At 39.5% G+C, this 13,879-nt stretch overlaps 1 protein-coding gene across 1 annotated transcript in view; it reads left to right on the forward strand.

Moving 5' to 3' along the window:
- BANK1 (B cell scaffold protein with ankyrin repeats 1) overlaps positions 1-13,879 on the forward strand; it is a 252,190-nt gene that overhangs the window by 23,620 nt on the left and 214,691 nt on the right. Inside the window, exon 4 of the mRNA XM_075285589.1 lies at positions 7-149. Within this exon, the coding sequence (XP_075141690.1) occupies positions 7-149 (143 nt within the window). The remainder of the gene's footprint in view (positions 1-6; positions 150-13,879) is intronic.

Consider the following 13,879-nt stretch of genomic DNA (forward strand, 5'->3'; position numbering starts at 1 on the left):
TAAAAGATTTTCCTCCTGGTGAAGTCACAGTCAATGTATTCTATGGAGAAGTCATTACAGCATCAACACAGATTGAATACTATTCAACAGCTGAAGACCTTAAAAACTTGCTTCTAAAAGCCATTGATCCAGTAGCTTTCATCTGTCAGGTAAAAACTATCAATATAGAAATTGTTTTCAATATACAGTATATGTTTAGAAATGCAGATCAAATGTAATGTTATGCTAAGCATTAGTGGACCTTATGGTCCCATGTCATATGTATACTGATATCTGAATTTCCCTAACCATTCTTTACATAATGCTCCAGTCATAACGTAAAAAAAAAATAAAAAATCATAGGCTGTATAAGATAAGATAAGATAATCCTTTAATAGTCCCACCATGGGGAAAGTTCATAGTGTTGCAGCAGCATAGTAATACAGATACAGGATAATAAACAGTAAATATGTTACAGAAGAGAAAAAAAAATACTAGGAATCCATAGCAGCTAAGGAAGAAAAAGAAAGGAAGAATTCAGAGTCATTTAATTCTCGGTGCGGAGTGGTCTCGCTTGGTCAGATGTAGATTATGTAACCTGACCGCGTTTGGGAGGAAGGACCTCCAATAGCGCTCCTTCTGACACTTGGGGTGCAGCAGTGCAGGTAGTCTAGTATCCAGTTGGACAGGTGTAACTTATATTTTAAATTAGGCTCAAATGCTAAATCTGTAATGGGGCCCCCACTTACCAAGTGCTATGTGTGATACCAGTGTCCTTCCATACTGTACATAGGTTCTTGAAGTCCCAAACACTCCAGGGCCCCCAATGACACAGTCGTGTGTGGGCAAGGTGCTTTCGGTAGTTTACCAACCCCAGAACAAGATAATGATGATACAATGCTCTTTATGCGCCAAAACGTGTTGGCCATAGTTTCTATGTATGTCTAATAGCATGCATACCTAAGTTTTATTCTTCTGGTATTTTGTTTTGTGTCTTCTGTATTCATTAGAATTTTCTGCTATTGCAGTGTCCCAGAACAAGATGTTAATGTTCTGTTTAAAAAGTCATTTTGTCACCATTTTATCTCTTAGATTGTCAGGTGGTAATCTCTAATGCCAGCCATTCTATTTGTGTGCTGTATATTGTATTGCATTGCATTACTTAGCATACAGTTAGCATTGTCTGCAGCAGTGTAGGTTAACTAGCTTTGCACCTTGTTTTATCTTTGCAAACCCACATGTTTTGCAAACCCCACATGTTTTAGCATTTTGCAACTTCAGTCACATGTTTTGCTCTCAGCCTATAGAAGCACAAGCTGCTTCTAGGGCAAGCTGAGACTTGTCCCCAGTCTAGCCCGTTCACAGAGAGAGGACTGGAGAAGAGGGCTACATACAGCTACCAGTCCATCCCAACTACTGAATTTCTGCCAGCCCACACCTGGGAGGTCATCTAAAAGTCTATTCCTGTTCTATTGGCCTAAGTCAGAGGAGTTACCTGTTGGATAAAGAAGTCCTCTGCCTGGATCTGCGCTTCTCATGGGTCCCCCAGCTGGATCCAACCTAAGCGGCTTCCACGTCGTTGATTCACCGCTTTAGCACCCTGCTATAGGGCATTGCTCTAGCACCTATTCTGGAAGTACTCTCTTGCATCACATTGCACAGTAATAGCCAAGCTGTGACACATCTCCCAAGGTAGAGCTAAAACTGCACTGGACTGTATATCTATTAACTATTCCCTACCCCAAATCTGTATACCTGCTATTGCAGAGGATATGGGACTGTGACTGAAGTGCTGCAATTACATGTGATAAATGTAAAAGCTATACTGCTATTTGCTACTAAAGAGACTGTGATATCTGTGCATTGCATGCACAAGTGATTTTTCAAGTAAAGTTCTTCAAAACCGTTGTTACTGGACTCTTTGTCACAGAAGTCATTCCAGCCTGTACACTGTAGAAAAGTAACAGCTAAAGTGAGAGGAAAGGTACATGTATGTGACAGGGGAACAGGGTTGTATACCACTCAGGCCTGTGACACAACCGTGACTACTACCCCCATCAGCCCTTGACTACCACCACCATCGTGCACCCCCTTGGTCACTACACTATTTTCTGCTCTGGACCTTAAAGGGATTCTACCACTAAAGCAACATTTTTTCTAATTACCACGTCGGAATAGCCTTAAGAAAGGCTATTCGTCTCTTACCTTTAGACGTGGTCTCCGTGGCGCCGTTCCTTAGAAATACTGGTTTTAACCAGTATGCAAATGAGTTCTCCGCAGCAATGAGGGTGGGCCCCAGCGCTCAATCGGCGATGGGAGCGTCCCCACTGCTGCCGAGAGCTCACTACAGCGCTGCCTCCATCTTCAGCTGCAACGCCGCTTTAGTGGTAGAATCCCTTTAAGTGGTATGACTATGAAAACAGGCCCGTGATCTTGTATATCAACATGTACCGTTGCCAGTACAAGAAGATGACTAACTGCTAGGCAACGGGATTTTCTGATATAAAATATGTTGACAAGAAATCAATGATGATCAATGGTATATGTGTCTTTTATTTTATTATCAATAGCAATGAGATTCTTTGAGTGAATGTAGGGTATTAAGAGCATCAGTACATGGAAGAAATATGTATACATGGAGGTGAATTGAGGTGAACTGTGGTATAGTACCAAACAATTAAGGGGAGTCTGTGAGGTCCAAGTTACCTCTCAAACCAAATGTCATGTATTGGCCTGACACTTGTATTGCTGGCTACAAACCAATTAAACAATGCAGAGAAAATCATCCTCTTCTGGATCTGCAAATCAACCTGTAAGTGCACTGGGGGCAGGTCCGATTTTCCAGAATTGCTTAAATACACTTGCAAAGGCTCCAGCTCTTCTCTGGTATCGATGCCCAATGGTTCAACATGATTGGGATTTTTAGTCTCTTTCTGCATCACAATTGTCTGTATGTAGATCTAGTCAATGCACCTGACTGATTTGCAGATCCAGGAAAAAAAAAAAAAAAAAAAAAGATCTCTACACTGTTTCATTAAATATGGCAACTCAATGGTGGCTGGCCTCAATAATTACATAGTGATTTTTCCATAGACTGCAATACAATTGTATTGCAGTCTATGGTACAAAGGATCAAATGATCACAGGTTCAAGCCGCTAGGGGATAAAAAAAAACAAAAAAAACCCCAGAAAAGTTTAACCTCTTAAGCCACATCAATTTTTTGATTTGCATTTTGTTTTTTCCCTTTCTACTTTTCAAAAGCTATAACTTTTTTAATTTTCTGTTCACAGAATCATATAGGGGCTTAGTTTTTGAGTGACAAATTGTACTTCATAGTGGTACCATTTATATTTCTACATATGGTACTGAGAAGCTAGAAACATTTTTAGAATGGAGTGTAATTGGGAAAAAAACCACAATTGCACAATTTTCTTACAGACTTCATTTTTTCGGTGTTCATTGTGCTGTAAAAAAGATAAGTTACCTATATTCTGTGGGTAAGATCATGGCAACACCAAATTTATATAGCTTTTGTTTTAACAAAAATTACAAAAATTCAAAACCAAAAAATTTAAAACTTTCTTTCCGTCTCCACATTGTGACAGCCATAACTTTTCTATATTTCCATGTATGTTGCTGTATTGTTTTTATTAACATTTTGCCAATTGTTTATAGTTCTGCCCTTTTCAGACATTTATGTTAATTGTTATTGGTTATTTTTATGTGTAACCTAGGCAAAGGGCGGGGGATTTCAACTTTTTTTTATATACTTTTTGAAACTTTTATTTATTTGTTTGATCTTTTATGAAATATAATAGCATTATGAGATACACTGTGTTCCACAAAAAATAAGCCCTAATATGGCTTTGTGAATGGAAAAATAAAAAAGTTAAGCTTGGTTCACATCTGGGTTCGGTATTCTGTTCAGAGAGTCTGCATGGGGACCACCCATATGGAATACCAAACGCATTGACAAGCAGTGAGCTTATGAAAGCACATGGACCTCATAGACTATAATGGGGTCCATGTGTTTTCCGCACGGAACATGCGGAGAGAAAAGTACTTCATGAACTACTTTTCTCTCCACATAGCTCAGAGTCTATGGGGTCAGTATGCTTTCATAAGCTCAACACTTGTCAATGCGTTCGGTATTCCGTTCTGGGGTCTCCATGCGGATTCCCCAAATGGAATACCGAACGCAGATGTGAACTAGGCCTTATGGCTTTTGAAAGCAATAAAAAATAAAAATACAAAGTTAAAGCCTCTTATACAACACTCTTGTTGGATTGGGAGTCATTTTAGACCTGACAGATACGTTTTAAATCTATATATTTTCATGAAACCGTATCATGATCTGCTGTTCACAGACGTCAAATGCCAAAAATATGTACATGCGTGGAGTATTTGTTAATTTTAGTATTAAATTTTTATTCTCTGGCCCATACAAAGCCACATGATGCCAATTGTAGTAAAGGTGATATTACTGGTTGCTGTATTTGGGGGATATTCAGATCATTCTGGTCCTCAGATGTGTCGTGTAACAGACAATCAGTCTCAGAAAAAACAGGATAACTTACAAGTACAGACTCCAGTAAGAAGAACATCTTTCTACGATTTACACTTTTTCTAAAGGGCCAGAGAAAAAACATTTTGTGTGGGCGCTCTACTTCATGTTGTATTAGAAATAATATACAATAACCGAAGAGAAAATCAACGAGGTTCTGAGCGGTTCTGACAGGTGAAATATAAAACATAAAACATGCTATATTTGGATGAACCAGACACAGAGATATCAATCTATAAGTCTCCATTATGAATATAGGGATTATTTATTGCAATTATTCTCAAATGACAGTGTGTTTCAGGGCAATATCGACTCCCTTTCCCCAGATGTAAGGAAACAGATAAAATAAATAATACCGTATATAACAATTATTGTATTAAATGCTATCAGGCAGGGTAAGTTTTTAAAGTTAGCACTACATGGATATGGCGTTGCGTTTTGCAATGTATTCTGTTAAATGTCACAAGTAACTAAATTGTACTGAATGCTGAGATTTCCCAATTCTTCCAAATCTTTTGCTTTCAGAATCTTTAAATAATAGATGTTCATTAAGTATGTTATTTTAATTAAAAGGAATGGATGTCATATTACTCCTGGACTAAAAATATCCAAGATGAAATTAATAAAATACTCCAGGCCATATTTTACAGGGCGGACTTGGGATAATTATTTTAAATTACATTTGAATGTTATTGGAATCTATCTAGTTACTTCAAAAGTTCGGTGTCTAATGGTTAAAATATGGTGTTCTCGGTTCCATGAATAAAGAAACCTGAAGTGAAATTTAGTTTGGCTATTCCTGGGATTTTGAAGATATGGTGGTAGAATATAGTCAGTAAACAGATGTGTTAGGAAATAACATTTTTCCCCAATAAGAGCAGTGTTAGTCAGTGTAGAGCCTACAGTCCAGAAGTGTCTTAGGTTAAGGCCCCACATAGAGGACCCCAGCGAAAAAGCTGTGAAGGAAAACTATGGCGGAAATGCATCACGTTTTTTCCCACAGCGTTTTTGACAGCACTTTTCTGTTTCAATTATATTCATAGGGAAACCACCAGCAAGTGCATCAGTATAATTGACATGCTGTGATTTCTAAAAAACAGTGGTTTTGGAAATTGCAGCATTTCCACTGTGGGTATTTAGACCACGTGGGGCGCCAAGCCTTATAATGTTAAAAACTGAAGATTGTCTCACAGGCAGAGGCGTAACTACCAGGGTAGCCGCGGTAGCAGCTGCCACTGGGCCCGGGACATTAGGTGCCAGGATCGGTAAGTGATGCCGCAGGCCCCACTTATATTATTATACTCGGGGAGGTCTCTTCAACCCCTCCCCCCCTTCCCGAGAATAATGATCGGAGGTCCAGGAGAGGTGAGGGAGCGTATAAAAACACTGCTACTTACCACTCCGGGCAGGCTTCAGACCTACTTCAGTGATGTCTTTGACATCACATGACCAGGGCCTGCTTCCTTGTGCGTCGCCATGCAGGCTCCCGGGTCACATGGGGAGTGCTGCGGAGCCAGGGATAGGTAAGTAATAGCATTTTTTATGTTTGTATCCCCCCTTGGGTCTCCAATACTCTGGGGTCCATTAATTACGCCACTGATCACAGGGCATTAACCATCAGTAAGTCATCCACTGGCTACATGGAGTTAGAGTGTTCCTAGAATTACATATTGTATACCTTTTGCTGTTCCAAGCAGTATGTTCTCATTTAAAGCAGTTGTCCATTAACCAACACTTATCAACCAATCCAAAGTAGTTTCTACCACTGGCTGGGATTCCCACTCATCATGAGATCCTCAATAACCCATGGACGGCATTTATATAGAGTGATGGTCACACATATATGCTGTAATAGTAGAAGTAGTAGTAAAAAAAATCCTGTATGACAACCATGAACTAATAAGGGAGTGAGTACAAGGCTTACAATCTACAAGGGATGGAGGAAGGAGTTCTTCTCAGACACTCTAAAGAGCTGTTGGATTTTTGAGTAAGACAACACAGTGTCAAAAGACAGAACCATCATTTGATAAAATAGCAAAATATTTATTGAAAATCCATGATAAAATAAAAAAAATGACAAAACATGATGACTTATAATTAGGAAAAAAGGGAGGGGGAAAACCAATGCTACCCACAATACAATACACATGGAAAGATCTAAACAATCAATATGATAATAAAATAGGCATGATAGGAAAAATATGATAAGTCACTACTCAAAATAAATAAAATGGACTAAGCCATAATAGTGTTAATAAATAAGTATGTAGTCTGACAAGAGATATATGGCCATGCTGAACTTAGAACATAACATCAAGTAACTGCCACTTTATCCACATAGGTGCAATGATAATGTGGGTATAACCATGTGACAACGCGCCCTGACGCGCGTTTCGCCATACTGGCTTCGTCAGGGGGTCAATTTGTGAGTATGACAATATTAATTATTGTCATCTGAGTATCATGGAGCAGGACCTCACTTTAATGTGGCAAAATGGAGAGTAGTTTGACTACAAGCCATGTTAATATTAAGCAAATTGATTGTAGGATCAAAGAGTAGGTAATGTTGGAAGAAGAGAGTGACAAGTTTCTTGTCCATTAGAGATAGATATGTAACAAAGAGTAAGTGTTGGTCTGGTCGAAAGTGCTACTGTTCGGAGGAGACTAAAATTGGAAACAAAAGCAAATTTCTGTATAGTATACACAAATCACCTGCAAAAGGAAAATGAATTTTGGATTTGTCATAGTGAATTATTAAAAGTCTGTCCATCTGTACTTACAACCAATTTTAGTAGCATTCAGTCTAAAGTTAAATAAAAGGTAAAAAAAATAAATAACAGGAGCTTGTTTCAGCTTCCTATTAGCTTTACTGCAGGCACTGAGCTAGTAACCAAGAGAAATAAACATTATACTGTACTTCTGCTTTCTGAACAGAATACAAAGGACAACATCTGATCATATTCAGTGGAGGAAATGACTACCTTACCGTGTACCTTAATACAGCGTACAATAAACACAGTCGCACGGGGATTGTTTGTATCCAATTCTCTATGTGCCAACTACAAATGATTCTGGCACAGAACCAAAATAACCCTCATGGGACACAGACATTATTATTTCTTGTGTTTTCATTTTTTACTACCTGCATTCCAAAAACCATAAGTTTTTTCCATTTATGCAGTCATATGAGGGCTTGATTTTTGCAACACAAGCTGTACTTCAAAATGGTACATATATTATTCTGCACAATGTACTGGGAAGCTGGAAAAAAATTCAGAATGAAGTGGAATTGGAAAAAATGCAGTAGAGCCATTTTTTTAGGTGTTTAGTTCTTATGGCTTCACTTGTGTGGTGAAAATGACTTTAGCTTTATTCTCTGGGGTGGTACGATCATGGTGACACCACATTTAAATCAGGGCCCCATGTAGCGTAAATACCGTGATGTGGCCGCAGCGGAAACGCTGTGGGGAAAAACATGGCGTTTTACAGTCTCTGAAAAGTGGATGGCGAATCCCATCCACACATTGTGAAAAAATATGTGCAATGGATATGCTGCGAATTCCTAAACTGTTGCCGGGTTTGGGGTTGAACTAAAAAAATCACAAAGGCATAAAAAATAATATGTAAAAAGATTGTAATCCCAAATTATATTATATAAACAACTGTCAACTTTGACTGAAAGAGGAGAGGGGTAGTAATACTTTGGGTAGTACTAATATTTTAGTACTGCCTATTATTGTTATTGTCACAACTTATGGTACTATTTCCTCTCCATGGGTCTCTTGTGAGGCAAAGCTGTATCAGACTATTATAGCAGTAGTTTATATAAAACTATTTCAGTGGTACCTCCCTGCATTTATTTCACATTGTTTCTATTCTCAACGTGAATGGATAAATGCAGGGAAGAACACTGAAAACTGCTTCTTCACTGTATACTGTATTTTCACTTACCAGCTTACACCAGTGTTTGGGTTTCTGTTGTTTGGGTCTGCATGGGGACCTGAAAGACGAAGACCCTATCTGCTTAAAAAGCAGTTACACACAGGAACCCATGCGTGTAGAAGGTGGGCATGAGCCTTTGGTGGTAAAAGTATAATAAGTGTGGATAACCCATTTATGTGTTGTGGTAAGTGGTACTTAGGTGATATATCATGTGCCATGCTTAATATTGGGTATTTGCTTGAACAAATGGGGATAACTGGAATAGATTTGTCTTAAGAAAGGTAACTAAAGGCTGACTTACAAATAAAAACACTGTAGGGACCATGTGAAAGAAGTATCTTCATGCTCTCAGCAAAAATTACTCAATATTCAATAGATGTGTGTCATACTCACTGATGAAGATTGATGCAGACAGATACATTTAGGCAAAATCATAAATCCCATACAAAATAACACAATCAATCGGACCTGCAGACTGCAAATCTATTATCCAGCATCAGCCACTGTGAAAACCTGGTGCATTTTAAGACTGCTCTAAGTTAGCACTGTCTAGCAAATATATATTTAATATTTGCACTTTTTCAAAGTGAGCAGAAAATAAAAAAAACACCTGCTCAAATGTGTCAAGATATAGACAGGTATAACAAAAAATAAGCAGAAGCACACATCATCTAAGATTAAGGAATCTCACAGTACAACTGGTGAAATTGCTGCCGCAGAGTTAAGACACTGGAACATGAAAAATAAGAACACATTTGAGCTTTTACCAGGAGGTCCAATGCGACTGTAAAAGGTCACTGAGAATCCTGTCAATCAAGTAAGAGCTGTGCTAGCTCATGGCAGTATAATCAAATAATGAACATGTCTTTGCAAACTGAAAAGGTGCCACATACAGATGATTTGGGGAAAAAGCAGTTTTAGTTTTTCTAGATATTTTCGCATAAGCCATCGATGTGATATCAAAAGACATGACATTGATTTTTAGTAGGGAAAAGGGTAATGTAGCTAGTTTAGGATATTTATTTGTCAACTATCAGCAATACTGTATGTGCAAGCCAGGGGCAGAGAGGCACAAAGCATGGTGTTTTAGGGAAACCCCCTTTTGGTTTGGCATACCATTGCACATATATAATTTTGAGTTTTATGACCATTTCACAGCTATGTCTGCATGTTCCCCAAAGTTGTACAAATCAAATCAAATCAAACAGGCTTTATTGGCACATCCAAATAGATATTTGGCATTGCCAAAGCTGGTAAAGTGCGGGGGGGGGGGGGGCTTGGGGGAGTTGGAGTCGGGGGGGGAGTAGTGGGTATGGGGGGGAAGTGGTTGATTTGGGGTATAATAGTCCGTGGAGTCTCATCTTCCTCTTAGTTGGTGGCCGCTATATGGGGAGGTGGGATGGGGTGGGTGGTTTGATAGTCCGTGCGTCTCATCTTCCTCTTGTTTGGTAACAGCTGGACACATATTGGTCAGCGATCTCCACAGTGGCCTCTTCTTCTCCCAGTAGGATGTAGAGTTTCCTCTTCTCGTCTGCAGATATGAAGTCTGGGATATGGGCAGAGAGTCTTTGGTAGTAGACGGCCCTCACAGCTGAGTATTTGGTGCAGTGTAGCAGGAAGTGGGCCTCGTCTTCTAGGGCCCCCTGGTCACAGTGCTGGCACAGTCTGTTCTCCCGTGGCTTGTATGTCTGCTTTCATCACCCCGTTTCGATCTCCAGGTTGTGGTCGCTAAGTCTGTACCGGCTCAGGGTCTGTCTGTGTTTGGGGTGGCGTATTCTCTCCAGGTAGGTGGCCATGGTGTAGTCTCTTTGCAATGACTGGTACACGGTGAGTTTCTTAGTTATTTATTGCGCTTTTCCATTCCTCGATGTACCGCTCTTTGTCTCTCTCTATTAATCAGCAGTGATTCCCAAAGGTAGTCAAAATGATCCTGCAACAGTAATGACAGTAATGCCCCTTTCAATAAAACTGTCTCAACCATTCCTTAGCATAGTCTCAAAGCAATTCTAGTGCATCACCTACTAACTATGAAGTGTTGTGTCTTCCATTGATCTACAAAGAGAATATATGTACCTGGAGAGTAAGGCCAAGGCACCATGTGATCTGCTCAAAGGGGACCTCTTACCAGGTTTGGCACTCCTAGCAGCAGCATGACCTTATTCTGCTGAGCTTTAGAGCCCAGAATTTGGTAATCTTTATTCCTCTCTGTCACTGTAGTAATGAGTTTTATTAGTTTCAATTGCCTGAGACAAGTCACAGACTCATTTCTGGCAACTCCTGGCATATATACAATGTGTGAGAGAAGCTGAGAACAGTACCATGCACTTCATTGCATATGCTGAGGACACTTTTAATGGAAATGGACAATTTTATTTTATAAAATTGCCATACTTGTTTGTAATAGAACTCTATAGAAACCTATACATAGGAAATACATATTTCCCCAGTTCTTGCATTCATTTGCATAATATTTGGCTGTACAGTGTCCTCCTACAAGGCCACTGCTAAGGACTTTTGTTGACTTAATCAAAGTATTATGTGTTTTATACTGATGGTTAATGTTTTAATACGGTTTTCACTATTTACAACAGGTCATTTACACTTTCCAGTTTTATAGAGGGTCTGAGAGAATGAATTTGCCATTCTTACGCTGCTGTGTGAACAGGAATGACATATCCTCTGCATTTCCTGGAATGTGGGAGATGCCCCAATAACTTCCATTTCACCTCAGATAATTGAGAGCTAGAAAGGAAAAATGTAGCTTGCGATTTCAGCTTTGTAGGTTAGCTAGCGGCAGATAGGGATCACATGCAGTCTCATGTAACCAGATCCTAAACTTGCATGACTAAAACTTTATAACTAGAGATGAGCGAACACTAAAATGTTCGGGGTTCGAAATCCAATTCGAACAGCCGCACACTGTTCGACTATTCCTTGACCTGTGCCTATTTCAACGGCTATTCTTCTCTTGTGTCTTTATTCACACACAACCTCAAGAGCAAACCAAAATAATATAACACGGGTGACAAGTAGCAGAGAGGTCCTCGGTGGAATTCAACACCATTACTTCACTGCAAAACCCTTATCAATGTGTCAGCCTAGGTCCTACGGTATGAACAGATATGGCGCCAAAAGCTGGTGTGTTCAGCAAGACTGCTATCTTGGGCCACCTCACACCCACACCATCACCATACTGATAGCCCCTGAGCCACTGTAACTGATTTTGTTTTCCTTTTTTGGGGGGGAACTACTTCTTTCCATAAATGTTTTTGTTAGTTTCAAGGCACTGAAGCCCTTTATGGTTCTAAAAATTCTTTGATAACAGTATTTTAGTGTTTTGGAATAAAGGCCAGTTTTATTTTTTCTTTGACTGTTGATTGATCTATGTAAGTAAATTATTTTCTAAGTTTTAAAAAGTTTAATTAAATAGTTGTGAAACATTCACATTCTGTAAGATTAAAGGGGATTTATCATCTTTCTGTTTCTGCAGCTTTGCCTGTCATCTCTTCTTCTCACCTTCTATATTCTTCCACAAGCTGGGGGTATCACAATATAGACTTTGCCTTTGCTATGAGAGATTATTTATTATGATTACTAGAAACATAATATAAAAGCAGGTCAAATAATATGCACAGTAAATGTATATTACATTACACAGGTTTGTACAGAATACTTACCATGCTTCTAGAGAACTCTCAGTATTATCTTTGTGTTTACATAGATAGATAACAGACACAGCTACCAAAGTCTTTATCAGCAAACTGCAGTTATCTGACCTGTTTGTCCTGCAGGCAGAGCACTCATTCCCCCCCCCTTCCCCCCCAGAGAGCACTGACTCATGTCCCTAATTTATTAAAAAGCATGTGTCTTTTAACTTCATCAAGGCACATCAAGGCACAGGGAATCAAGGCTAGAATAGGATATGCCAGTCTTGATGAATTCTCCCATTGCTCTTCCTTTTATTTAAATCTGTAGCTAATATCTTTTAATTTTGTAGGCCTCTTTTAGGCAAAGATCATCAGAATTTGGAAATAAAAAATTTATTTTTTAAATTTTTTTCATGTTGGATTTTAAGTAATCGATCAATAATAAATAACTATAAGGCCAAGGCCCCAGAGTACAATTAAAAAGCGCTGCAGTGAAAACGCAATGCATTTTTTTCTGCAGCATCTTTCATTGAGTTTTTGCTTTGTGGGATTTTTTTGGGGTTTTTTGCTGATTTTTTTTTTTTAATCCACTGTTCAATATATAGAGAAAACTCTTGTGGTTCCATAACTAAAGTTAAGATGCAGTGATTTTCAAAAACACAAACATTTTTCAACATGCAACTTTTCCGCAATGTGTGAATGAAATTAACCAGAAATTAAAGGGATTCTACCATTAAAGCAACTTTTTTTTACTAATTACCACGTCGGAATAGCCTTAAGAAAGACTATTCATCTCCTACCTTTAGATGTGGTCTCCGTCGCGCCGCTCCTTAGAAATACCGGTACGCTAATGAGGTCTCGGCAGCAATGGGGGCGTCCTTCTTCTTCATCTGCCTCCTCCCCTTGTCTGTTGTCTTCTTTCTTCATAATGTATGACGCCTGCGCAGTCGGCGGCCGGCGGTCATATTTCCAAGGCTGCAATTGCGTGCCTGGATAGTTCACTCGCGCCTTGGAGGGCTGTTCGGACCTTACTGAGCAAGCGCAGTACACTCTGTTAGGCGAAGATGTGAGGAACGTACTGCGCATGCGCGCAATTGCAGCCTTGGAAACATGGCCGCCGACTGCGCAGGCATCAGACATGATGAAGAATGAAGACGACAGACAAGGGGAGGAGGCAGATGAAGAAGAAGGACGCCCCCATTGCTGCCGAGATCTCATTAGCATACCGGTAAGTACCAGTATTTCTAAGGAACGGCGCGACGGAGACCACATCTAAAGGTAGGAGACAAATAACCTTTCTTAAGGCTATTCCGTCTTGGTAATTAGAAAAAAAGTTGCTTTAATGGGGGTCTTAGCTTCAAGATGATTCTCTAAATCTCTCATGCATAGTGATGCCATGCCATATATGTGTATATAGTATAACATATGATTTAGCTACAGTGAAAGAAGATCCCTATTAAGTTTTACATGGGTCTCTATACACAGATACATGCAGAGAATGGGCAGATTATATTTTCTCTGCATACGCTGAGCCCTTTGTATACAGGAAATCCATGTTACATTGTTACACTAGATTCACACTAGCGTTCGGCTCTCTGTCATCCGGGTATGCATTTGGACGTTTACCCGGTCACCCCATAGACTATAATAGGGTCTTCTGGGTGTCCGACGATTTTAGACAGAATCTGCGGACTCCAATGCAGATGTGATCCTAGCCTTAATGAGGTTGTGCGGTTCCCTAGCAAC

The sequence above is a fragment of the Leptodactylus fuscus genome, chromosome 1, assembly GCF_031893055.1.
Source record: "Leptodactylus fuscus isolate aLepFus1 chromosome 1, aLepFus1.hap2, whole genome shotgun sequence".
Lineage (NCBI taxonomy): Eukaryota > Metazoa > Chordata > Amphibia > Anura > Leptodactylidae > Leptodactylus > Leptodactylus fuscus.